The sequence below is a fragment of the Megalops cyprinoides genome, chromosome 11 (assembly GCF_013368585.1).
Source record: "Megalops cyprinoides isolate fMegCyp1 chromosome 11, fMegCyp1.pri, whole genome shotgun sequence".
NCBI lineage: Eukaryota > Metazoa > Chordata > Actinopteri > Elopiformes > Megalopidae > Megalops > Megalops cyprinoides.
Window position 1 is genome coordinate 7,110,248 of NC_050593.1, and position 27,236 is coordinate 7,137,483.

The 27,236-nt window shown below is 46.8% G+C and overlaps 1 protein-coding gene across 1 annotated transcript in view; it reads left to right on the top strand.

Moving 5' to 3' along the window:
• Positions 1-18,115: 18,115 nt before the first annotated feature.
• The window catches only part of mrps9 (mitochondrial ribosomal protein S9), a 14,458-nt gene continuing 5,337 nt past the window's right edge, over positions 18,116-27,236 (top strand). The window contains exons 1-5 of the mRNA XM_036540663.1: positions 18,116-18,237; positions 19,664-19,846; positions 24,690-24,752; positions 24,851-24,881; positions 25,283-25,362. Of these exons, the coding sequence (XP_036396556.1) occupies positions 18,121-18,237; positions 19,664-19,846; positions 24,690-24,752; positions 24,851-24,881; positions 25,283-25,362 (474 nt within the window). The 5' untranslated portion in view covers positions 18,116-18,120. The remainder of the gene's footprint in view (positions 18,238-19,663; positions 19,847-24,689; positions 24,753-24,850; positions 24,882-25,282; positions 25,363-27,236) is intronic.

Consider the following 27,236-nt stretch of genomic DNA (forward strand, 5'->3'; position numbering starts at 1 on the left):
TCTCGACTGACACACAAGACCACACTAATGGTTGTTGTGTCCAACCCAACCAATCAGCAAAGCCAGAAGCCTTATGAAAAACAGAAAAAGCATGCATTAGGTGCCATGTGACTTCTGTTCAACCATCATGAGATCATGGGTGAATTGGAAGTAGGATGAAATGACTCCCACTTTGTAAATTTAGATAAACAAATCTTGTCTGTCCCAGATGACTATCACTGGGCTACTATGAGGAAGCTTGCCAACACTTTTCACAAAACAAAACAGAAAGAACAAACTTAGAAAAAAAAACCATCAGACTCTTCATTTTAGAATGTAAGCAAAGAAACCCAGCCAATATAGGCTGCTCACAAAGGCATGCTTCCAGCAACAGCAACACACCTATATTTAATGCACCTTTAATTAGGCAGGTGTGGCCCATTAATCAATGGCTGGCTTCACATGCACAGACAATCATGTTGACAACAGGCGAACAATTAACAATCAACAGGTTTTCATGCAATTGATGAAATGTGATCTGCTATCAGCAGGTTTGAATTGGATAGAAGAAAAAGGGCCCTTAAGCATTTAGCATTTTAACGATCAACGCAAACTAACAATCAACACGCATTCGGTTTCTAGGGGAGGAGAAGGCTCTCCTTCACAGCTAATCTTGACTTAGCTACCTGCCTGCTAGCCATTTGTATAAACGCACAAGTGGTGTGTTTTTGTTGCAGTGATATCTGGATGATATAGAATTATACCAGTGAGGACTCTTGCAATGACTGCCAAAATAATTGAGGAAAAGAAGGAGAGCAAAAGACTAATGTTTTCCTGGTATAGACCCTACCTACCAGCCCTGATCCCAGATCAAGTTGAACTTTTTGCAGAAAAATGGTTGGGCTTCAGATCTGACATGTTGACCATTGCAAGACCATTTATTGGATGCTATGTCTATATGTGCCTTTTTTCAAATATGTTACTCACATTTTTCATATTCAATCATTTGTAAAGAAACACTGATCAAAATGAAAGCAAGTGGCACATATTTTTATAAAGCAATAAATTGCAGTCGATGTTGGTAGGTGTACATCGAGGCGGTAGTCACTAGAGCATTCAATCTCACCACAAAATGAATATCATCATTTCAGCAGTGGCGGAAATCAATGAAAAGTGTTTTGTGAGACGCAAAAAAAATATTACTCAAAGTTAGGGACAAAGTAAATTGGGATTACATTGAATGGCGTACTTCAAAAACATGAAGGAAAAGTTATTTTGGGCGGTAGATATATTTGTGAGAAGCAGAAGACATTTCGTGTCTAAATTAAAGTTATGCTCCTGCGTCATCGAGCTTGTCAAACTGTGATTTTACATGTATAATAGAATGATGCATTGTAATGTGAATTGTGATCAACGTTGATTGGCACATTTTAGACCTTGTACACACTTACCTTGATCTCCTGCCATCTAACAGGCTATATGCAGCATGCAAATAAGATTTTCTGGGTTGCTGTTGTTTTTATTCAGTTTATGTGAATGCCACTCTGTGCCCTTTAAACATCAAGTAGGACAAACTCCAAAGTGCCACCTGGAAACCCATCAACCTGTATTGGAACCAGGAAATTATGTCATATTGATTTTCTGAGGTTATGGGTCATGTGATGACAGGCTGAGATGGATGAAGCACTCAGTTTGAGACAAGTGAACAAGGCAAGCTGCAGGAGGAGTTCACCTGTCAATCACAGGTGTGACATCATTGACCACACCCCTCTCCCCAGGAAGGACTTTCTGGTTCGGATGGGAATGAGGTTTCATGTCGGGCGCGCTGTCATGAATTATTTCAGGCACACGCTTCAGCTGGGGAGGGGGGAAGGGGGGGGTTTCAAAAGCCTCAATTTCTTTTTAACAAAATGAAAAAAAAATAAGCCCCCTGGATTGAAATGAGATCTTCTCTGTGGCTTAGCGGTGTAGCGATGGGAGATAAACCCGCGCTGAGATAAAAGGCCTTTAAAGTTTCTATCATCAGATATGCGGGGTCCTCGCTGAATCTCAAGTGCGAGATCAGAGATGCGTGTGGATCCTGACTTTACACAGCCTGCCCCGATTAGAACCTCCCTTATAATTACACCTATTAGTACTATTTCACCAGAGAGACAGGCAGGGAGTGAGACAGGAGGGGACACCCGAGCAGAACGGAACCTGGATAATGCCAACCCTTCGGACGTTTTTAAGAAACACAGCGTAAACAACATCCCCAGACCGGTGAGAGGTTCTCTCGCCAGAGCTAAAAGCGATTAAACGGCGTAATACACAAAGGACACAATTATCTTTCCTTCGGCTGTTTCGGGCACACGTTTAATTGCTTGTAATTGATCTCTGAGCGTTGTTCAGGGGTTTGTACGCAGTGGATGGTTGTTATGCACTGCGGCCCAAGCCCCACCTTCAATTTGCCTCCATCAGGGCTGGCCGTGTCACGGGGCAGCGAAAAATGCGCCAATGTGTCGAGAGGGAATTGTCTTGTGCGCAGCGATATGAACATCGCCCCCCCCCCCCCTCCCCCGCCCATGACAGGTTACCTTCCACATTCCACAAGAACAATTTTATCCATTCTCTGTCAAACAATGGAAAAAGATGCTGATTAATGTGACTGCCTGTGAGCTGTAGACCCATTTAAATGTGTTGAAAGAGAAATTTACCACCCCCCGCCCCCACCACAGCCGTGCCGAGGGGGGAGAGAAGCATGGAGATCAAGCGGTGTGAAGTGACACGCACGCGGCCGTATCTCAGAGCCGGGCAGATGAGAACAGTTCGGCAGGTAAAACGTGAAAGGGTAATCAGTGCACTCTGATCTCTGCTTATTTGCAGAGCTGACTCCCTTTAAACCGCGGCCGCTGATCAGCTCTGCTCACTGTACCATGTAATTTAGGCGCTTTGACCCCCCCCTCTAGGCAAATATTAGATTTGGGTTGTTTAAACTTTGCAGTCTTTGGTGCGGTTAAATTGCTTAGGCGGGCATTTGGAGGTCCAGCAGTAGTTGTGATGTGTGCGGATTAACTGGAGAATGTATTTACAGGCTGTCAGCTCATTCGTCACTCTTTCTTGACCTTTTTATTTTTGATGTGCATGCCCCGTATAGCACTATGCTTATGTTCACATTCCTGTTGTTCCACACTCTATTCAAACTGAGCACTCTTCTGTGTTCTTGTGTGTGCTTTTTTGTAAGGATTTGTTCTCATATGCACCTAGAATTCGGGGGGGTACATGGCAGAGGATTCCAACAGTCTCTTTGATTCCAATGGTCACTTTTTTCCAATGGTCGTTTACCACCTGAACATGAGAATTCACTCCTTGCTCTGTAAGCGCCCCCCCTTCTCCCCCTCTTCCTGTTCCTCCTCCTCCTCTTCCTGCTCCTCATCCTCCTCTCCCTGCTCCCCCTCCGCCTCTGGTCAGTAGGCAGGAGCGGTACTCTGGTGATGTACGAGGAAGCCGTCGCGTGCGGAAATCGAGTTGCACGGCAGTCGCCTTCTGAAATTACATGGAATGAAAATCAACACCTTGCTGGTGCCTTCGTGCCACAAAAAGATGCTGAACACACCCTGAAGCATGTCATGGTTTTCAAGGATACACAAACTGTTGATAATCCTCTGAATCACGCACTGCATTTCTGTCATCCTGCCTGTAACACTGTAGAATGCTGGAAGAACCTACTGAAGCCACTCAGAATCAAAGAAGACTGTTGTGAATACTAGACAGCATACTGGTATCCTCCCTCTTTTTAAAACTGTGTTAATGGTTCTTACTGGGGTCAGTGCTTTACGTAAATGTGCCTAATACATTAACAGCGCAGATGAACAGCTCAGATCAACATCTGTGGATAAAGGCCGTGCTCAGGAGGAAGGGGAATCCTCAGCTTGCTGGGATAGCATTTGTGAATGCATGCAAACATGAGTTTTACATGTACATTAGTTCATTTTGTGGTCATCTATGTTTATCTTATTGACAAATGTTTTGTGTACAGTACACTTGTGAATGTGAATGTTGATGAATTGAAAAGGAATGGAAAGGTAAAGGTTAATTAGCCAGCTACCTGCAACTGAATAATGTTACATAGCAACATCAGTTAGTTCTCTTACAATGCAAAATCAGTAGGTAATCTTACACGGCAAAATTAGTGAATAATGTTATATGGCAACATTAGTTAGTAGTATTCTATGGTGACATTAATCAGTAATGTTTCATGGCAACATTAGCTTAGTAGGGGTGAATTTCCATGCAATCAAAGTGTGAAAGTTGCATTGATGTCGTTATATGGCACAAAGAATTTGGCCTGGAATCCAACAAATGGATCACACCTGACTGTGGGCACAGACTGTTGACCTCCCTGTTTGTACATCATAAACAGGGGAAAAAAGAGGGGTAGATGGGGTGGAGAAGGGATGCCGTGAACACCTGACTTGGAAAGGAAGCGGTGAGTGGGATTTTTAGAGTCACGGATGGGACTTGTCAAGGTTTGGTTAATTGTATAGGAATTTTCTTTAAATTCTCCCCTGAATCTTAATTGTTTCTGTTGCATGGCAAAGTTAGTAATGTGACTTGGCAATAAGTTAGTAATGCTCCTCGGCATTGTTCCTTGTAGAAGAATGCGCTAATCGGATTATCAATCAGTTGATCAATACATGTGTCTTTACAACCTATCCTATGGAGCATGGCATCGCCCTGGTGTCCAAGAGGGTGTGTCTGTGAGAGCAGTTTCCCTCCATCCATCTTCCTTTTCCCTGGAGCACCATCCCAGAGAGCTGCTTTGAGGCTGAGTCTCACAAAGTCTTTAGCAAACAGCCTTTAGATTCGGGCTGAATCATCTGCGTTTCAGTCACAGCGTAATGAAAGGTTCTGGGAAGAGAAACCACACTGCAGGCCACAGGCTGAAGTCCACTGGACACAGAGCTGGGTTCAGGTATAGACACACCCTCTGCGCTACGTGTGATCAGAGGCCGAACTGTTAGAGGGCCTCCTGTGTTTGCTGGCTCTGTAGGCCGGAGGGCAGGGGAGAGGTGCAGGGGGGGACCTGCCGTAGCAATTTCGGCGAAAGGAATCTCTCAACAACGTGCTCCCGTGTCACGGTTTTTGGGTTAGCGCAAACATCCCCTCTAACCTCTGAGGGCAGCTCGGTTCCTTCCACTAACAAACTCGTTTAAACTTACCGCAGTCCATTGGGAAAATCTTTTTTTGACTGAGTGCAAGTAACTATAAGCAGCTGTAACCAAACTGACCAGGGAGCACCTTTCAGCCCCTGTCATTTAGGAAGCGGTTGGGTATCACAGAGGCTTGACCGCAAGGCTACGGAGAGGGTCTGCTGAATGTCACCCATCTATCCTTTAACGTGTAGCGTTTGTCACCTTCAGCGTTCCTCGGTATCCAGAGAGAGCGCCCTTCTTGCGTGCGCTGTGCCTGACAGCCTCCATAGCTCAGCTGGGCCTGGGAACCAGGGGGATGGGGGAGGGAGACAGATTGGGTCTGATTTAGAAACTGATCTCTCTGTAATAAACCCTGATTGATGTGGAACAGAGGGCCGGATTTCACCCTGAAACAAAATCAATAGAGATATCTGACTAGCCCCGCTGAAGCGCGAGAGCTCGTGCACACACAGACACACACAGACACTCACAGACACACACACACACGCACAGACACACACACACACACACACACACACACACACACACACACACACACACACACACACACACACACACACACACTATGACTGTATCCCCACAGCAAGTATGTGCTGCCCAATTTATCCCTAACCCAACTGCACAGATCATAGAAGCATATGTTTCCAGTGTTAATTTTAGGACATCCTACAGCTTGCGCCATCAGCTCAGATATTGGCAGACTTTGGCAGGCCAAATTTGTCATGTTTGTTTAGGGGGATATTTTCTGCTTTAGAAGTATATTTGCAGCAGCATAGGGACATTTTTAGTTTTGAGTTTGCCATTGACTACAATGTATATGGGTAATACATTTTGTTTTTGTTTTTTTGCTTGACCTATCAAACATGCATATGTCAGCCCTATGTAATGCACATTAAGAGACATATTGCATGCTGTGCTCTGCACATTAAGTGTCCACATAGGTAGCAATGTGAAATGAAAGAAATGTGCTGTCAGGGTACACCGCACTGTCAAGACACATGTAGCTACTAGCCAGGTCCAGGTTAATGCATATATTAGCTAATTTCACCCACCTAGCTGGCAGTGATCTCAGTCTCTCTGGCTCTGTGTCTTTCACACACACACACACACACACACACACACACACACACACACATACATATACATACATACATACATACATACATACATATACACACACACACACACACACACACACGTATACATACACACACACATACATGTACACATCACATACACACACACACACACACACACACACACACACACACACACGCACACACACACACACACGCACACACACACACACACACACACACACACACACACACACACACATACACACACACACACACACACACACACACCTTAACTCTTTAACTCCATGTGCTTGGTTTTCCACCATTTTTACGAAATATCCAGCATGCTGCAGTAGTAACTGGAGAGAGAAGTCACACTGTATCTCCACTGTCTGTAATAATGGCAGTCCTGTTATGGCCCATTAGTTTAACCCAGACGGCTGAGAGCTCAGAGACATGCCACTGTGCCGTGGATGTGCGTCCCCTCAGGGGATAGGGGTAAGGGGGTTCAGGGGATCCCATGCACACGTTGAGACCATTATGCAAATTTTTACGGGACGGGATGGGGGGCGGCAGTGGGAAGGGGGGAGTTTTTCTTGGGCTGATCCCAAATATTTCCACGGGGTCAGGTTTCGCCCGTCCCGTCTGGGGTTGGGCCCCCCCTCCTCCCGAATCGCTGTAATGATTTCCTTCCTCCGGCGGAGGTGGGGTCCTCCTGCCCGGCCCGGGCCAGCGGAAGGAGAGGAGCGCAGGCCGGGGGGAGAGGAGAGACCGGCCTTTTCATCCCTGCCGAGGGGGCAGATGCAGCGCGGCGGCGTGATCGCAGCGCGGAAACCCAATACGGACACCGGGCTGGGAAAAGAGCGAGGCCTCCAAATGGGTTCCATGTGAGGGACGGAGGCCAGCCAAGGGGGGGCGGGGGCTCCGAAATGGTGGGAAATGGCCTCAGAGGTGCACACCTGAACACCAGGCCAAAGGGTGCTGAGACTCTGCTCCCAGAGAAGATGTAGACACAGAGAGTGTGTGTGAAAGAAAGGCCTATGAGCACATACCCAGCCACACATGCACACACATACTCTCACAAGGACACATATACACAAACACATACCATTACACATAAACACACACACACACACACACACATACTCCAAAAGACACACACAGAAATCCATATTCACAAACTTAGACAGAAATGCACACATATACACATACTCTCTCTCTCTCTCTCTCTCTCTCTCTCTCTCTCTCTCTCTCATACATACACACACACATATACACAAATGCTCCAAAAGACAGACAGACAGACAGACAGACAGACACACACACACACACACACACACTCCAAAAGACAAAAGACACACACAGAAATCCATATTCACAAACTTACACAGAAATACACACATACACACATACTCTCTCTCTCTCTCTCTCTCTCTCTCACACACACACACACACACACATACACACACACACACACACACACACACACACACACACATACACACACACACACACACACACACATATATATATACACAAATGCTCCAAAAGACAGACAGACAGACACACACACACACGCACACACACACACACACACACACATACTCCAAACGACACATACACACACACACACATATTCACAAAGACACACAGACAAACACGCGCGCACACACGTTCCCAGTGCTGCAGCGCAGAGCGTCTGGCAGGCAGTGACCCCTGCAGCGCTGTCAGCAGGTCTTTAATACTCCCACTGAGCACACAAACAAACATGGCAGCCAGCCAACGCAGAGCGACAAGCAGGGCTCACAGAACAGCTCACATCCACATTGCGGGGGTTACTGTCATTAATTTCAGGCTTGAAGCGCGGGCTTCAGGAGAGACTGGGCGTTTGAGCGAGCGGAGAGGGTGCTCCAGTGTTCAAAGAGCCACGGTGGGCCTGTTACAGCACCACTAGTGAGTCACGCTAGTGACTTCACTCTGATGGACCGGGGACACATTTGCTGTGTGACACAAGGCCTCACACTTATCACCCTCTGCATATCTCCCTGCGAATTGAATTAAATATATAACATAATATATATTGTGACCAGATATTCAGCTCTTCTACTTAAACGCCTGTGAGGTTCCGATTGGTGGCAGGAGCTTTCCAGTGCTGTCTGTGTTGATATTCAAGCTGTCAATGTTTTGCTTAAGACCACACCCGTTTAAGCATGTTCATAAGAAACCATGATACCTGGCTTATTATATATGCAATAACATGCCAGTACACCTGCCACACTCTCAACACTGTCAGAAGCAGAACCTTTAGCATGAAGCACACCAAGCAAGCAGGACAAAATATTGAATACTGATGGCAACTGTATATTTTTTGATAACAAAGACACAGTGGAAGAGTTATGAAGCACCTGCAGTTGGCCTAGCTGCACAATAATTTGGCCTGTCCTGTAAGACATTTTTTGTGAGAGTTCTTGTGGCACTAAGACACCGCAGTGCTAGAACCAGGCAGCAGGGTCACTGTGAAACAGTACAGTTCTGTTCTTGGTGTGCGCTCCTCAACGCCGCGGTTCTGCTTGCTGGTGGCTCTCTTTCCCAGTGCCCTGTCAGCACATGCCTTCCCACCTGCCGTTTCTCATCGCTGTCTCCATCTTCCCCTCTGTGGCCGGTGGAGATTTCCACACATCTCACTCTACACCACGGGTCGTCTCGTCCGCAGCGAACACAGCGCGTTCTACAGCGGGGGTGAGGGGAAGGGGGAAGGAGATAGGACGAGGCCTGAGATAGGATGTGCGGGGGGGTATGGTTGCTGCTTATGGGGTGGGGGGGTGCTCAGGTGGTGAGATCCACCTCGCCGCAGGCCTGCCTCACCCGGCCGGTGTCTGCAGGCCTCAGCGCCCCCCCCCCCACACCCGGCCCAATCTGTCGCTGGGAAGGTGCTGCCCGCATGCCGCCAGCAGCATTCTGTAATTAGCCAGATATCGATGCGCCCCGTTCCAGCAGGTAATCCCTGACGATTCGACTTCTCCCCCGCACCTCTGCCGAGAAACGTCTCCATTAATTAATTGCCTTTTTTTGTGCAAATTAAGCTCTGATTTGTGCGCTGGCCTCCGATGACCTGGGGGACTCGGGCGCCCAGTGTGGAACGTATATGCCAGCTAAACATCCTTTATGGTCTGTGACACAGCTGGCGGGGCAGAAAATGGCAGCGTCAAGACAATCTGCATAAACTACCACCAGGAAGGCTGTGGGCATCAGCTGGGCTAATGGGAAAGTGCGGGGGGGGGGGGGGGGAGGGGTTGATTTTGGCAGGTTTCAGTGGCCAAAAAAACGCCTACTGGTCTGTTTGGAATGTAATGCGAAAACACTCCCCCGAGCTCATCATCAAGTTACATTATCTAGGGACTGACAGAATGGCATCACTAATATGTTGAAACCTATTGTAGCCAGCATTAGAAATATAACTGGCCTTTTAGTAAATCAGTGGAAAACTGAAGCACACAACCACAAAGTCCCCCTTGAGATAAGAACCAGCAGGTCAGAGCTCGGACCTCAGCTCTTTATTGCTGCACACCTGATTTTGGGGTGACTCAGCAGAAGCCGTGAACTGAGAACGCTCAAGCTGTTCATTCTCTATGGCAGTGACTCCTCACTGTCCCTTTGCCACGCCGGCGTTTGCAGCCTAACAGGTCTTCTTGAAGGCTCCTCCTGCTCCATGTGAGCTGGCATCCAAGCCCAGCCTCCCCGGGATGGTTTTCGGTCTGCGCCACACGCTCCACGCTTTGGACCTGCAGGCATCGGGGCGGCCAGTGACAGAGGCGCAGAGAGGCTGGGAGTTAACGGGTCGTTTCACACCCCCGTCCCCTCGTCCCCCCATGAGCCCGCCCGGCAGCCAAGACGCCGGTTCCCCGCCCGAGCGCCGCCGTCTGCCGAGCGGGCGTGGGGGGGGGCAAATTAGTTTGCAAATGCGCCACAGGGCTCTGGCCGAGGGCCCGGGCCATTAGTTAGCATATTACCGACGCGCCGTGCCAGCCCCCGAACCCCTCTGCCAAGAGCCTGCAGGCGTCCTTCTCACACGGTGGGCACTGCAGCGCACACCGAACAGGGCACGGGACGGAGCGGTCCCCATGCCAAATCCGGGCTGAGGTTGGCCCGCTCCACCCCGAGTGAAACCGTAACCCCGACTGACGTGCGGAGCCCCCTCCGCTGCCACCTCCCCGATCCGGGACGCTGGGGCATCCGATTACGCCCCTGTCGCTCCACGCCCCCCGACAGGATTTGCATGCGCTTCTGTGCGGTTTTGGCGGCCGTGGAAGATTACAGCAGAAATTCCCAGCGCTCCGTTTTGGGAGGGGAGGGGGGTGGGAGGCACAATAGCGCGCTCTTGCGGCATTCAGCTCCCTGAGACACCCAAATATCAGACTGCTTCATACCGATCTTTTGTCTCTCTGATGTGCAATTATGTATGTGAAAGTGTATTTCAGAGTTGGGTAGATGGAGGTTTACTTGCACGCAGGTAGTGTGTGTTAGCTTTATATTTGAAGTGGTATAATCCTTACGTTGTGTTGGGTGTTGTTAGCAGATCTTTTCTGTGTGTGTGTGTGTGCGTGTGTGGCTATGTGTGTGTTTTGCAGAGACGAGTTGCCTGTGTCCGTGTGTGTGTGGTTTTGTTTTTTTGGGTGGAGGGTGCGGCTTCCTCTGGTTACAGCGCCGTTGGCTCTTCTGTGCTTCCTCACTACTGTGAGGACACCATGTGACACCCTCACTTTCCCCCCCGGCTACCTTTTCCAATCAGTGCACTAGTCTCCACAGATAAGAGGCCAATCAGCCTGTCTTGTGTTCCCCCCCCCCCCTCCCCAACCTCTGAGAGAGAGGTTTGGAGAGGCACACTGCTCCAGGACATGAGTGACACACTCGCACCCCTCCCTGCCCCCCCCCCCCCCCACACACACACACACAAACACACACACACACACACACACATACACACACACACACACATACAAACAAAGGCCCACTTCGCCCACATTCGCCCACATTCACAAGGTCGGGAGGCAATCTGTTCGCTTCCTCTTACCTCCTCTATCATTTGGCCTTCTCCACATTTTGGTTTCCGTTTCTGGTGCTTGGGGTAAATGTTTTTCATTATTTTGACCCATTGCTGGTTGCTTTTCTAGTAAAGTAGGAAAATGTATTTTTGAGACAGGTGTTTTTTCCCTCATATACAAACAATTAAAAGAAACCTCTGGACAGACGTTTGCCCGTACACTTTGTCCTGCTGAGGAAATCCAATGTTAGCTTGCATGAGATGCCGACTGCTCACTACCTCTCTGATTTTCCCAGCTCTGCACATGTGCATTGAACAGCAGTCTACTGGTCTGGATTTGAAACCAAGACATTGCAGTTAGCCTGTGGCTAACTTTGGTTGGATCACATGAATGGTCATGAGCTTTTTAATTGTTGATTAACTGTTTTAATTGTTGATTTAATTGTTGTCCCTGACAGTGACTATAAATGAACAAACAAACAAACAACATAAATAAGTAAATTAAATAAATCACAGATGGGGAACTGCGAATCATGCCCTTGAGTGAGGCGCTAAACCTGAATTGCTTCAGCAAATACAGCTGCATAAATTTTAATGTCAAAGAGTATAAGTAATGGAGGCTGCCCTGGAGAAAGGTATTTGCTTAAGCAAATACATGCAGAATAACAAATTTCAAAGGCGTGTGCAATAGACACCTATAGGTCATCCAGATACCACAGCACCCTCTCCCTGCCTGTTATTTATGCCTGTTTATGCCTTGTCTTGACATACTAGCCAAAGTTCCAACAAACAGGCTTTTCATGCTGTCTGATGGTGGTGGATAGGACTTACTCACAGCAGTAAAAGTGAAACTAATCGGCATGGCCTGTTAGTATCTGTGGGAGTGTGCATGGGCGTGAATGAAGATGCTGCTAGTAGGGGTGTTTACATTATAGACAGTCAGTGGTCTTGTTCCCATTGATGAGTGAGTGTGATTGAAAGCACTCCCCAACAGGGATTGGTGCTCTGGAAAAAGGGGTGGAGTCTGAGGTTATTAGGTGATGGTAAGGTTATGGTAAGGCTATTTTTGATGGAGATGGATAAACTAGAGGAAGCCATCTTAAATAAAATCTGCAAAGAGCTAGTCCTGGACCTGCGCCCGTTACGGGTGGATGATATTGTAATGTTCCTATCATCATACCTTCATGTTTGATATTATTACTGGGCGGGGAGTGTAATTACATACAAACTTGAATGTATGGTGATGACATCACACTGTAAATTTTCAGTAAGTTGTTATATTAACTATATTAATGATAGACTGACAATAAACCTGACAATAAAGACAAAAATAAAGCTCAAAATCTTCTTTTTTTATTGCTGAAGTTATATTTCAAGATAATGTAATTGTGAGGTGCTGCTCGTTTTGGGATGTCGGGGAGGCTGCTACCCTTACTGCCACTGATCCCATCAGTGAGCTGAGCAGGATGGTGAACCCGCAAGTGAGACTGAGGCCTTGCCGTATCCCCATCTTTGGATGAAATCTCATTCCTGCCAAGGGTGGATAGGTAACACGGTCACATAGAATCTCACATAGAACAAAGAAAGTGGTAATTCTGTGTGCTTCACTCACTCACTCAGCTGTTGAATGTAGCATCAGAAAGCAAATGCTGATTTCAGCTTCATCAGCACTGACGAATAAAATGGAAATAATAAGAAAGTCCTTTTTCTCACTAGCTCAGCTTCATCTCACACCTGGTGCAGGTGCTGATTTCAGATTAAAGGTTACTATGATGAATACATGCACCTAAATTCATTAAATAATTTTTCTGATGTGACAATTATGACAATAATACCGGCAATATCTTCAAATATCACAATGTCCAACATTATTGGCTATTGGCCCAACCTTAACATTCAGTAAAGCTCACCACCACAGCTTTCCTATAGTAAATGGATTACTTTATATCAAAGGTAATTTCCAAATGTCCTGTGAGCAGCTGGCAAGCTGTCATATAGAACTGGGTGACAGGAACTAATTATGTTCTTCTCCATAAGGCTTTCTTTAAAAAGCAACAACAAAGAAACAATACAATTGTACTGGTTACAATACACAAGTGTCTTTGTTTGAACTCAGCAACATGAACAAAAGGGTTCTAAATATCCTTTAAGTGTGGTAGCTGTGTTTAAAGCCGCAAAACTTGCAACAAAAATTACAGACATCCTTAATGTATGCTGATTTCCTGTTTGAGTCAATAAATTCTCACTGTGGAGCAGAAACAGACTGATCCTCCACAGCAGAAAATTAAATCAAAGTCAGGTGTCAGAGGAATTTCAAAACACAAAGGAACTGAATGTAGTGAATTAATGAATTAGAATCTTGGTTCTTCATTAGACATCAGCTGTAATTAAATGATCTCAATTTAATCATAAGATTTACATTAGATTACTATAATTGCTTTAAATTAGCACTTATCTGTGTTACCTCAGACAAAGTAAATGATGGTACGAGCATTTGTTTGGGCATTTGTTGTGTAAAATGGAGGACATCAAAAGTGCACAGACAGGGAATATCTGACATTTCAGGATCAATTCATTTTTTTCAGCCAGCAGGAGATTTTGAGAAACAAAGACACACACTTATACATTTATAAACACATGAGCACAAGAACACCCACACATATACACACACACACACACACACACACACACTCTCATGCACACACGCACACAAATGCACTCACTCAACCCACATACACACACAAATTCATGCACTCATGCAAGCACAAACATGTACGCACACCCACATGCATGCCTGCACACACACACACTCTGTACAGTGCAGAGGAGGGAGAGCTTCTTCACCTGAATACCACTCCTCCCTTCGCTAAAAATGGTCAGGGGGAGCTTGATAGAAAAATTACGCCCATAGTTGTGGCCTATTACTCACTGTTACATGTGTCGCACCACACCAAGGTTTTAAATGAATGTTGCGGCTGTGACTGTGTGTTTCGGCAGCCACGGGTGCTTGAACCCACAGAAAAAAAATGAGACAAAAAAATAGGAAGGAACTAGAGAGTGACGCTAACAAATACATACAGTAGCCCCTCACACACGCACACATACACAAAGGTTCACATGAGGTCAGACCTTTGAACTATTGATGCCATCTTATCCTTGAATGCATTTAGCCTTTGGATAAAAAGAAATTACCACCACAGAGCACAACCGTTCCAGCAGTCCAGAAGAGGAGTCTCCCAACCAATCACGGGGGACACTGCCTTGGTCATATCTGTTTGTGTGTTCAATCATCTCTACTTCTGTGACTGTGGTAAAATTGTAGTTATAACCATGTGTTCCTTCACAAATGATAGGTAACATCAAAGGCCATCCCACACCTCAGATAGATCAACATTTCCACAGTCCTCCATGTACACAAACCCCAGTATAACTTTAACCTATAAAGAAGATAAAATCTAAACAGTGATGGGGGGTCAACACTGTAAGGTGCTATTGTAGTCCTGTTTCCTCTCAGCTCCATTTAAGAGGTTTGAACTTCTTTGCTGAAATGAAAACCTCCTTGTCTGATCACTATAAGCTGGTGAATAATTGATGGGGGTGAGTAGGAGCCCATCATTCCAATAACAACACAAATTTAAGAATGTAGATATGGTGGCAGCAGTGGTCTCCATTAGGTGTGCACGACCCTGTGCAGTGTATCACCCCCAAGTGGTTATAAAGTGGTTATAAACTATCTAATGATAGTCCCTGATGGCTACTTAAGCTAGTTAGTATGGAATCCCTCTGAGCGGCAATAATCAACAAAACTTCTTATAATCAGAAGGAAAATCAAAATAATGCCTTTGCTTACCAGAGCAAGGTTATTTAAGCTACCTGACTGCCTCTGGCTTGTGGGACTGATATATGAGGGCGTATTCATCTCACTGTTAGGGGAAAATCAAATAAATAAAGCTGTAAACCTATGAGTCATGCACACCCTTGTTCTTCTGGACCAAAAGATTGCAAGTGCACTCCCCCCCCCCCCCCCCCCCCCCGGGTCGTGTTGACACTCAAGCGGTTTACATTATCCTGTAGGACACGGAGCGCTCAGCCATTTTTCATAGCGCCGACCGTGAAAATCCCTCTCGGAGCGATTGCAGCTCTGACGCAGCGGGGAAGAATGTGCGAGCTGCCCCTTTAAGTTCGCGTTTGTGCGGGTTATAATGAATCGCTCAGGAGCCTGACAGTCGTGTGCGGCGGCAGGCGGCTTATCCCAGCGCTAGTCACTAAGGCTATTTGGAAACCCGCCGCGGAGCAGCGCAGAAGCGATAACTGGAATAAATCCGCGGCTCGCGGGAAAGCCTGCGCCAGCCTTCACATGCGCCGAATCCGTCACACGGCGCTATGGTAATACCCTTAAAGAGTTCCACAATTGTTACGGTAGCCACTGGATTCAGTAATCGGATTGGCAGTGTCATTTATGCGGCAGACTTATTAGAGGTTGGCTGTCCAGCTTTAAGATCAGTGGTCGCTTCCTGTAGAAAAGAAAATACTAGAACATGTATGAAAGCGTTGTCTCTCAGAGAATGTGGAAGTCGTGTGTGAGGTAGCACACTGGCACATATTTCCCAAGCTGCCGTGAAACAAATAGGCCTATATGCACCCGCGTTGTTGACGTGTATCATTTTTTTCCAGATGCTCTTACATTTACGGTTACATTTGGCCATTTATTGGATGCTGTTATCAACAGTGACTTGTACAATAAAGACTACAGACTGACTCACAAGGCCACTCGGCAAAATACTTACACATGTATGACAGGACCAGCACAAAGAAAAAGAACATGGTGACAGTCGTGTGGTAAGAGTAACATACTGCTTGACCACCAAGCTGAAAGACAAGGCTAAAATAGAAGTGTACAACAGTAATAGCTTTGGCATGTATGTGGTGCCTATAAGTTATCCTTAAGAGGAGCATCTTACATCACATTAAAGTGCTCATAAAGCCTAATACTGATTTACAATAGTAACATGGCCTTATACCATAGCTTTCACATGGAACAACTGTTCAGAAGTAATCAATGAGAGGAACACTATCATACATCATACTAATGTACAGTGCTTACAATATTATGACAGGGTCATTATCAGCATCTACCTCTGCAGTTCTGAGCGCCAGCAGGAGAGGCTTTAATCTCACTGTATCACCCTCCCTAGTGTGGCTTCGCTGGGGAATGAAACCTACAACACTCTGGGTTTTCGAGTGGGTTCATTAAAGATAAAAGTGAACACATGTCAATATCAGTAAGGGACTGTTGCTCACAAGAGAAGTCTTGGTGAGAGCAGTTGTCTGGGTTTGGATCATGGCATGGATGCTGATTTTATCATGCAAGCATTAGTGGAGTAAACTGCTGTTACATAATGACATTGCAAGTGCATGCAAAACAGCTTTTTATGTTGAGGACAAGCCTAGCTACAGTGTCTGTTCAACAAACATTGGGTGTGGATTCAATGAAACCACCATGTTTTGTGCTTTACCTTTAAGTAAAAAACAAAAGAAAGATATCTACAAATTGTATGTGTAATTTTATGTTTAAATGTCTGTCTAACTTGAGAGTTTTGTAAGTAACAGGTTCATGGCTCACTAATGGTACTGGCTGGACTGAAACAGGTCCTCAAGCGAGAACATTTAAACAGACAATTGGATTCAGAATATACCTGTAACAAAATTTCAACAAACGATGAAAGAAAACCGGCTTTTTTTCCCCACCATGCACTGAGACCTTTCCAGACCTCAGCAGACCCTCTGTCTTCGGCGTGCCGGTACTGGGGCAAAAAATGTGATTTATGACCCTCCCATCGCCCCCACCATGAATTAGAGACCACGGGTCGAAACTATTTTTCTTGGCGAGGAGGAGCCCGCTCGTGGCGAAAAGCGGGGCCAAACACAGTTTATCATCCCACGGACGATCGCTCTCCTTGGGCGGCTTTAGCGTGCGGCCATATCGACTGGCGCCCGACAGGGCTGCGTGTCCCTTCACTTTGATTAATCTCCCCGAATTTCCATTCCAACTCTATCACACGGATCCGGGTGACAGCGACACATTGCTCTGTAAGTACCGAAAACCTCCTTCAGATCCAGACGGCCGCGTCTAGCTAAGGGTGAATAAATAGCCTCACCGCGTGTATTTCTGTTTAGATTGCCTCACCATTTCGAAGATGTTTTCTCCTTTTTCTTTCTGGAGAGACATTCCCGCGTGGTCGGCTACTGTGTCGTGAAACATCAATGGATAAACATATAGCCTACATGTAGCAAGTGTCTCATCATCGATATCATCATCATTGTAATCATCATCATTACCAACAGCAAACGCAACGACAACAACAATAATGGGCCTAATAATAATAATAATAATAATAATAGTAATAGTAATAATAATAATAATAATAATAATAATAATAATAATAATCCACAGCATCATACAAAACAGAACAGAGATTTAAATTTTTCATTTATTTAGGTTGATAATATAGTAGCCTACATACTTCATTCGAATGATGTATGATTGATTATAGCTGTCGGTAATCTTGTTACCACGGGGGAGCTGTAGCGTTATACTAAAAGTTTCGGGAAAACTTGGCATCTTGGCATCAGGACTATTCGGGGATCAAAACCTGATATTAAACTGAGGCAGTCGATCGGCAACTGGTTTAGATTTTGTCGCGAACCCTTTCAAATTTGGCCTCTTAGTCATGTGGATAAATAACGTCAGAGTTGTCCGCCTAGTCAATCCCGGTCAAGACGAACTGGTGTGAGATTGCGCCTGCGCGTCATTGCGTAGTCAAACATGGCCGCATCCAGTGGTGTGGTCATGAAGTCCTTGCTACGAAGATGCGGGAATTGTTGGGCAGCTATATTGGCAACATCATCAAGAAATATCCAGCAGTTATATCCCGCTGGTCTCGTATGTGGTTCTTGATTATTTTGGGAGATTTCAACTTGCTGTCTGTCAGTAACTGGTAGTTAACGGTAGCTAGTAGAGGATTTTCAGACGGCGGCTAGCCGGCTAGCTGGTTAGCTGTCTGTCTGATAACCTTGCGAGAGAGTGAGCAGTTGTGTAGCAAATAAGTCAGCATCAATCAGTATTTCGCTAGCTGTGTTTTTACTCTGCTAAACATAGCTAGATGACAGCGAGATGAACGTAGCTGGCAAGTCTGGGGCTATGATGGCTATCTAGCCATCATATCATGAGCTTAATGTTTGGAGCACTAACGTTAATGTAGCTGTCGAACCGACAAAACCAAACCATGTGCTCCCACATAATTGTACACGATAAATGTTACTAATATTATAGGGTTGTGTCACAGAGTATCCTATTAACTGGCCACCTAGCTGATCTGTCTGAATGAACGATGACTGAATGATTAGCTTACTCCACGGTAGCTAGCTATCAAGCTAGCCGCCTGTGTTTTGTATTAGTTGGTTATTTTCCCAGACTACCTACCAGTGGCACAGTAGTTGGTAATCAGTAGTTAGTTAAGTAGTCTAGCTGGATACACACTGTACACAGTAGGAATCTTGTTGAAAGGAATGTTGTCAACGGGCTTAACCAGCTCCGTGCTGTCATAGAAATTTAGATTGGGGGACATGGATTATAGCTGAAAGCTGTCAGTGGGACTCGCATCGAAAGACACTCGCATGTCTCCGTCTCACCCTAATTTGCCTGCATATCCCTCTGTGATCCTGCTTATTGATATAACCCATAGTCTTCCAGGGCTTGAAACTGAAATTCTTTAAACGCGTATTTGATGGAGTGAAGACTTCAAGAAGTGATTGAAGTGTATAAGCATTGCCTTTCAAAGATTAGATTTACTCACGTAACAGAAGGCATGCCACCAAATATACTTTGCACTCAAAATCAACCATATACAGATGTGCAGCCAAAAGACATTGGTGATTTTGTCACATTTCCATGTCCTCAGACAGCAGTACTAAACTCTTTAAATGCTTAAAACCATGCAGTTACTCCTTGAAGCATTTAAAGGTGGATTTAAATGATTTAGGCTGGATTTTGAATCCATTGTATCTTGTACCTATGGTGTTTGTAAGCAGGTGGTCTCCTTTGACGTGAGGTCCTTGCATTTAAAACAGACCAGTCATCTGTGTGTCTATATTTGTCAACAGGATAACATATTGGAAGAATATGGATGACACCTGTTTAGATTACAGGATCAGTGAACAAAATTATTTAGGTTAAGGGCTTCTGCATATTGTATATGCTATATTTATAAACAGCAACCTCACTAGATGCCTAAAAGAGAGGTCTTGACCATGCCAGTGTCAGTGTATGAAAAACGTGACTCCCCCCCCCTTTCAATATTTCACCCCAGCCACTGACACGGAGGATATGCACAAGCTCGGCCCTTTTGCGGAAGAACCTGGCGGCGGCGGGCCAGGAGAAGTTTTCGGCGGAGTTCATCAAGAAGCAGGTCGAGGAGTTCAACATCGGGAAGAGGCACCTGGCCAACATGATGGGAGAGGACCCCGAGACCTTCTCGCAGGAAGACATTGACGTAAGAGCAGTTATGCATTTCACCAGCAGTAACTGGGTCAGGTGAAGCTGCTATACATACTAAGGGCACCCAGGGAGGTAAATCCGGGCAAAGAGTATGTCGGACAGCCCAAGCGTTTATAGGTTGGAGGTAATGTTCTGTAACAGGTCCTCTTCCTGGTTTGTGCTGGGTGCTGTGTGACCAGCTGGAACACTTTAGGCGTGATTAAATGCCAGGTAGCTCTTGACTTTCCTCTGTAAAACTTCCTAATATACTTTTTTATGGTGCAATGGTTAAAGACTTGGGCTTGTAACCCAGAGGTCACAAGTTTTATTCTCAGGTGGGACGCTGCTGTTGCACCCTTTAGCAAGGTGCTTAACCCCAATAGCTTCAGTAAATATCCTGTTGTATAAATGGGTGATATACAAGCTATGCAAGTTACTCTGGATAAGGGCATCTGTTAGTGTAAATATAATATCAGTGAGGACTATCTGCTCTTTTAGTGCATCTTTATTTTATAAATGAAAGCATTGTGTGAGAGAGATCATTGTATTGCTTTTAAATTGGCTTTGCATGCCCAGTTAGCTGTAATAATCATCACTCTGTAGGACTGTAGACTAATGTTGTACTTGGCTGCTGTATATATTGAGACAGCTTTCAGTGTTCCAGCCACTGTTCTGAGCTGTGGGTCACTGTCTGTGATGAGATCAGAGGGGCCAGGCAGACCAAGGATGCATACCTTGATGACGGTTAAGTGACACTGTACATTGAAGACCAGGGAATAGTGAATGGGGTGAATCTGTGCAGGAGCTGTGATTGGACAAAGAGCATCCAGTCACTGAGGGTCACCGGCACTCTATTTTCATTGCACCTGTACAACAGTACAGCTGCCTATAGAAAGCTGCCCAGTAACAGTCTAAACTGTGCTTGTCTGTGTGGCACCAAGGTAAAACTCCCACTGAATCACTCCCACTGGCTCTGCCCTCAGTTAATATTTTTTCAAAAATGCCATAAGCTGGAAAAGTCCCAGTGCATGCTGGACTGAGTAGTATCACTGGCTGGTTTAGCTTGAGATGGTTTGGGGTACCAAGGCAGCTGTAAAAATGTCCTCACACAGTTCCTTGTTCTCCCATAGAAAACAGGGCCCAATGCGTTTGCCCCTTGAGTATTTTACAGAGAGCTGTAAGGTCTCCAAAGCCCTCCAGGGCTAGTAGAAGAGGTCCTTGCTACAGCCCCTGCTCTTGATAGTCATTTGAAGCCTTACAGTGATACTGTGGCACAATTTGCTTACAGCCTAAGTATGATACTGTGGCACAATGGAGAAGACACCTACCCATGCACTACCTGCCCAAAGACAGCTCTGCACTGATAACAGTTTGAAGGCTCAAGCCCAGATGCTAACAGCACTCCTCTCACACTTGTCCTCTTGCCAAAACAAACAGGCGAGAGCCGGACCCAGCAGGCGGCGGCTCCAAATGAATGCTAAATGGCGCATTAGCGCAGCTGACCGGGTGGAGAGCGTGCCTTTTTTTTAAAAGGACACGTCCACAGCCGCTCTGCGGAAAGCGTCGGCTCCAATCGATTCGCCCTGCCGATCTCATTACCTGCCGTCTATTCCCCCGTGCCCCCTCGCGGCCTAATGAATGGAGCCGTTAGGACACGCGTGCCTAAGCGAACGTGACTCCCAGCGTCCTGCCGCCAGATGCACCGTGGGACGGGGGCCGGAGGCCGACGTGGCGTACGTGAAAGGGGCGCTCGTGCGCTCGCTGGTGATTTTAGCGCGGGTCATTTGAGGTGACGTTCGTGTAAAATTTGCTGACAGTGTGAGACGGAGGAGCGTAGCAGTCCAGCTGGGGGAGGTCGCTAGGAAGGACAGCAGGCAGGACCTTGTCCAGTTCTCTCCATCACACCTGAATCTGTGGTACTCATTACCCTGAAAACAATGGACAGCCTGAAAATCTGCCATGTAGTGCAGAGAAATATATTATCATAGGAGCAATATTGTCTTGCTTTGGCATTTCTTTCTCTCACCTCCCCCCCTCTCTCTGTACAGTACTCCGTTCTCCTAATTAACTCCTATTAACTTTGTGTGACTTTTTGACAGAAATCAATTCCATCAATGTCAGGCATCTTGAGATATTTCAACACCCTATCCACAGGGGGGCAGCGTTGAGGTAGTGCAGATTTCCCACCATCACTAAACATCCCAGTAGGGACTGAAACACTGATCAGACCTCATGCAGGGGTATCTGAAGCAGAGAGAGCTGCAAGATTAAAAGAAGCCGTTTCCCCAGTGTCTCCTTTGGGATCCAGACACCAAAGTTTTGGAGCCGCAGCAGCACTGCAGTGAAAAGCCTTTCATCAGTGGCATCTGTTTCTGAACTCCTTGATGGAAGGCGAGCAGAAGCGATTCAGCTCTCTGCGTCCTTCTGCTGAGACAGCTGGCAGCCTTGTCAGTTTAATTCCCTGCCACTGTGCCCTCTAAAGCGCAGGGGCATTGCTGTGACCAAGCAGACATCCAGGCGAGGGGGCGGCACCGGCCGCCCCGGATCCTTTTGCAGAGCCCGGAGAAGCAGCCCTATTGGTGCTTATTCGTAATCCCAGGAGACACGAAGGAGTCCGGGACTGTGTGGGTGTGGTCAAATCGCTGTGGGTGTGGCCAACTCACCATGTTCCTCCACATGGGTGCACGTGAACCCCTTCACTTTCCCAGGCCATTCCAGTCATTTTGTGTTACCGGGTTCACCCCTCCAAGCTGTTCAGTTGTTTGCCTACGCCAGCGTCATCCGTACTTCGAACAGCACCACACTGCTGACTGGGTTTTTGGGAAGGGAAAGTTAGCAGTCCGAATTTCAGCAGAAACTCAACTTTTTCTCCCAAGGACAAACTGCACCGCTGAAGGACGTATCCCCACCCACTGTATTCCCCCCCAAACTCATTTCCGGAAAGTGCCGCATGTTTATCGGAGTTAGTGTGGCTCTTATCTCTGTTTGTTGTATGTTTTGAAAGGCAGAGGAGGAGGCTAAAAAGGATGTTGGGGGCCTTCCTATGTATAAAGGCTTTTTGTTGTTGGGCTGACTGAAGATAAGATGAGTTGTTCAGTTGGGCTCGTGTCTCTTCTGATGCGGCGTGTATCTCCCAGAACCCCCTGGGGCTTGCACGTCTGGGCCCGCCCCCGTCCGCGCTATCTGGAGACCTCCCACAGACAAGCAGGGCATTACAGACCCAACCAACCGCTGTGTGCATGAACGCATGTGTTTGTGTTGGTGTGTGTGTGTGTGTGTGTGTGTGTGTGTGGTTTGTGTAGTTTGTGTGTGTGTATAGTAGTGTTCCTTTGTGAGTGTGTGGAGGCATGAGATGAAACAGCTCAGCTCACACAATGATATGTTTTGTGAAATGGAGTTCACAGTAAGAAATTATCACAAAATGATATTCCCCAAGAAATAACGCTTATGAGAATAACATGATAGAACAAGTATTTTTCTTTTTTTCTTCCTTTCTAAAGATATCAAACCCTTGTCTGTGCCCATTTTCATGAAGTACTATGGGCTTGAGAGCCATATTGCTTTTATAAAACAGATCCATAATTGGCTGAACCCTATTTGTGTATGTAACATAATAAGAGAAAACAAAATTATCAAGGTGTATTGGGTATATGAAACTGCCAATGAAAGTAATGCCTGGCTTGTTATGATACTGTTGCTGACTTATTACAGGAACTACTTTATTCTTGAAAAGAGATGGAAAACATTTCTGTCTTTTGTAAGTTAATTTAGCTTTTAGTGATGTGAAATGGATCAATTCCAATATACATGTTTGTTAATGCACAATGACATTAAAATAATGTAAGAAACTTCCATTTACCGGTGGTATATCGTGAATGTCACCACAACTGGAATGCAAACTGACCAATAGGAACGGTGCCTCAGAACTGATTGTTCTTTTTGGTGTGGTACTGTCCAAGGACTAATGGCCCGAACAAGTAAAACAAGTTAAAAAAGAAACATACTATTTTTCTATAAAAATGTGTACTATAGCCAGTTTTAATCTAAACCAGTAGTTTTAATAATTTTTCTGTATGTTGTCCGGGCCGCAAAACGTCACCATTTTTCTGATTTTGCAAAATTCGAAGTTAGGATATTTTGTCTCATTCTGACTGTATAGTGACACAAACCCGTTCTGTGCAGTTTGATGATTAACGGTGATGAGTGACCACTCACACTCTGATATTACAAAGCTTAATCAGCACCTTGATTCCTTTACAGTAACTATGGCTCTTTTCTACAGACACTAAGAGGTTAATGAGCAGGTAGTAAATGGCTAATAAACTTCCCAGAGTGCTGAAATAATTTACTAATTGTTGTTATAGAATTGCATTTCTCATTTCCTCACTTGCGTTGCTTTGAATTAATGGCAGGCTCTCTCACATTCGTATTTATGGTACAATTTAGTCACTTCACAACCAGCAGTACGTCCACAACCAAAGCAGATATATTATTATCCACTTATCACTACCTGCTCTGTATATTAACTTCCTCATAAATAAGACAAATGTCATTAGTAAAATGGCTAAAACTCTGCCTGTTTAATCCAAAACCTGGGGAACTCATGTCTTTATTGTGTTTATTTATTTATTGTCTTCAGAATAATTTTTTTCCTTTAAATGCTGTGCTCGTCTGACGCCTGCTGAGAAGCACTTTGGGCTGCCGTTTCAGACGTGCTGTAGAAATAAAGTTTGTGTGTTTCTTTGATTGTCTTTGACAGTAAAGCCGAACTAAAGCAGGAGTGGACAGTAGAGGTGAACAGTTTATTTAAATAAAGTGCGGCCAGCAAGCTGAAAGGTCATCTTTTCTCTCTCTTTCAGAAAAGCATCGCTTACCTCTTCCCCTCTGGCCTGTTCGACAAACGGGCCCGCCCACTCATGAAGGTAACCCGCCCCGCGGCCTTATACGGTCACATTAGTGTGCCGCCGATAAATATTCATGAGCTAGCTTGTGAACTGCCTGTGTCTTATCTTTCCTGCAGCATCCTGACCAGGTCTTCCCAAAACAGAGAGGTACGTTATCAGCCGCACTTTGACTTCATGGCATATTACAGGAGTGAGTCATCGGGACAGATTCACAGAATCCGAGGCTTTTGTTGTGCCGTTTGCCTTGGACAAAGTGTTAAGCTGGTTTTTGTGGTTCGATCTGTCGGAGTGTGTTGAATTACGGTAGCAGTGTGTCAAGTTTCCTGTGTGAAGATGATTTTAAAACTACATTCAGATGCAAGACCATAGAATCCCCAGTTCCACTCTGTGTTTTATCTGTATATTCATGCTCCCACCCGTACAGTCACTGCGCGGTTTACATGTAATCTGGGTTTCAGAAAGTAACGAATGAGCGACTGTGTATTTGCTTGTTGGGAAAGCATCTTAATGTCTCAGTCTTGAAAAGACTCTCTGCTCTCTCCTTTCAGCGGTCCAATGGGGCGAGGACGGGAGGCCTTTCCACTTCCTGTTTTACACTGGGAAGCAGGCCTATTATTCGCTGATGCACGTGAGTACTGGGCGGGGCTAAAGCGCAGGCCCGCTGGTGAAGTGTCCCCACCCCGTTCTCAGTCCTGCATCTTGCAGTCTTGTGATGAGCCTGACACTCAATTGGCTAAAGACGTCCCTCCCTCTCAACCTCATCTGGTGTGTGGTGAGAACTATAGTTCAGAATGGCCAGCTGGGTGCTACACATTTGCAGCACCCAAACCACAGCCTGACACACCCCCCTGCCTGACACACACACACTTCTCGCTAAAGCCTTTTGAGATCGCTGAAAGGGATGAAAGGCACTATAGAAATGCAAATCATTGCCACCGCCACGCGGGGGTCACATCCTGTCAGCAGTCAGCGGAGGAGATTGGGGGGGGGGGTCTCTCTCGCCCTCTCCCTGATGCTCCCATGAGCGCCAAATCCACTGATGCTTTACCTGGGCTTGTGCTTTTTAAAGGAGCGCGTGCTCTCAGATGAGCATCCGCAGCGGGGCGAAAGCCGTCGCGGGCCGCGACCTTGAGACCGACTCCTGTCTGCCGGGGCCGGCTCCCCGCATCTCTCTCTCGAGCGAAAAACAGCCGCTCTTATCAGCCGCGCGGAAACCGCGGATAAGCCGAGAAGCGCAGAGTCACCACGCCGGAGTGAATTCTCTGTTAATGCTCCGCCAATAACAACAATAATAACGATTTAATTAGCGCCGCGAGGCTGGAGTCACGGTGCATCGGGCTGAATAAACAGAGCCAGGGCGCGGGAGAGGGGAGCAGGGAGCAGGTTTGGCAGGGGAACCAGCGGAGAGGGAGAGAGGGAGAGGGAGAGGGAGGAGGAAGGGTCCCCCCCTGGGGGGCGAGAGGTAAGCTCTCCGCCGCGATTAGACCGGCGGCGCGCGGCCCTGGGCCCCCGGAGCCCTTTTTTCACGCAGAGAGCTTTTCCGTTCCCCAGGCGACGGCGCTGTCAGATCCCATTTCACACGCGGGCGTGCCGCCGAAATAAACCAACAGACGGGACAGGGAGAGGGGGAGACGCTTCAGGGGAGCCGAGGTGACAGCCCCCCCTCCCCGCCCCGCCCCTCCCCGCCGAAATCGCGTTACGGTGGGATTGCGGGAAGCTTGCCAGGTTTTTCTCCCTGGCGTTTCGCAGTAGGGTTCGGCAAGGGGGGGGTGTGGCCCACAACCCACTGCACGCTACAGCGCCTTCTCTGTGAGGAGACCTCATTTTCCTCCCAACTTTTCTCTCCCAGCGCTCGGTGCGCGGAAACGCGTCGACCTTCAGCTGCGGCGTCCTTGACGCGGCGGGAGGCCGTGCTGACTAACGCGCTGCCGCCGCAACCCCCCCTCCCCCCCCCGGCCCAACCGCGGCGCGCTATCGGCCCCGTTCGGGTCCCCCGCCGCTATTTAAATAGGGATGTCAAATCCGCCCCGAAACGGCGGCCGTTTGATCGCGGCTCCCGTCGGAGAGTGGCTCGGCGCGGACGGGCCCCCCCGCCGCGCTTGGGAATAATGCCCCCGCGCCCGGCGCCGCCGATGACGAATCTCTCCGCCGGGGGAAAGGCGCGGCACACACACGCATGTTATTAAAGATGCTCGCTCATAGCCATCGGTACCAGCACGCTCCATCACACACACACGTGCCAACAGGACACTCGCTTATCGCGTATCAGCTACACGCAGACACACGAACGACATGGGTGTGTGCATGCTGTGTCACACGCACAGTTCCCGTTCTCAACACACACACACAAACGCAGGTAGACATCTGCAGTCAACACCTGCGCTCACACGTGTGTGTGTGTGTATATGTGTGTGTATGTGGTGTGTACATGTATGTGTGTGTGTATGTATACGTGTGTGTGTGTGTGTGTGTATATATGTATGTATGTATGTATGTATGTAT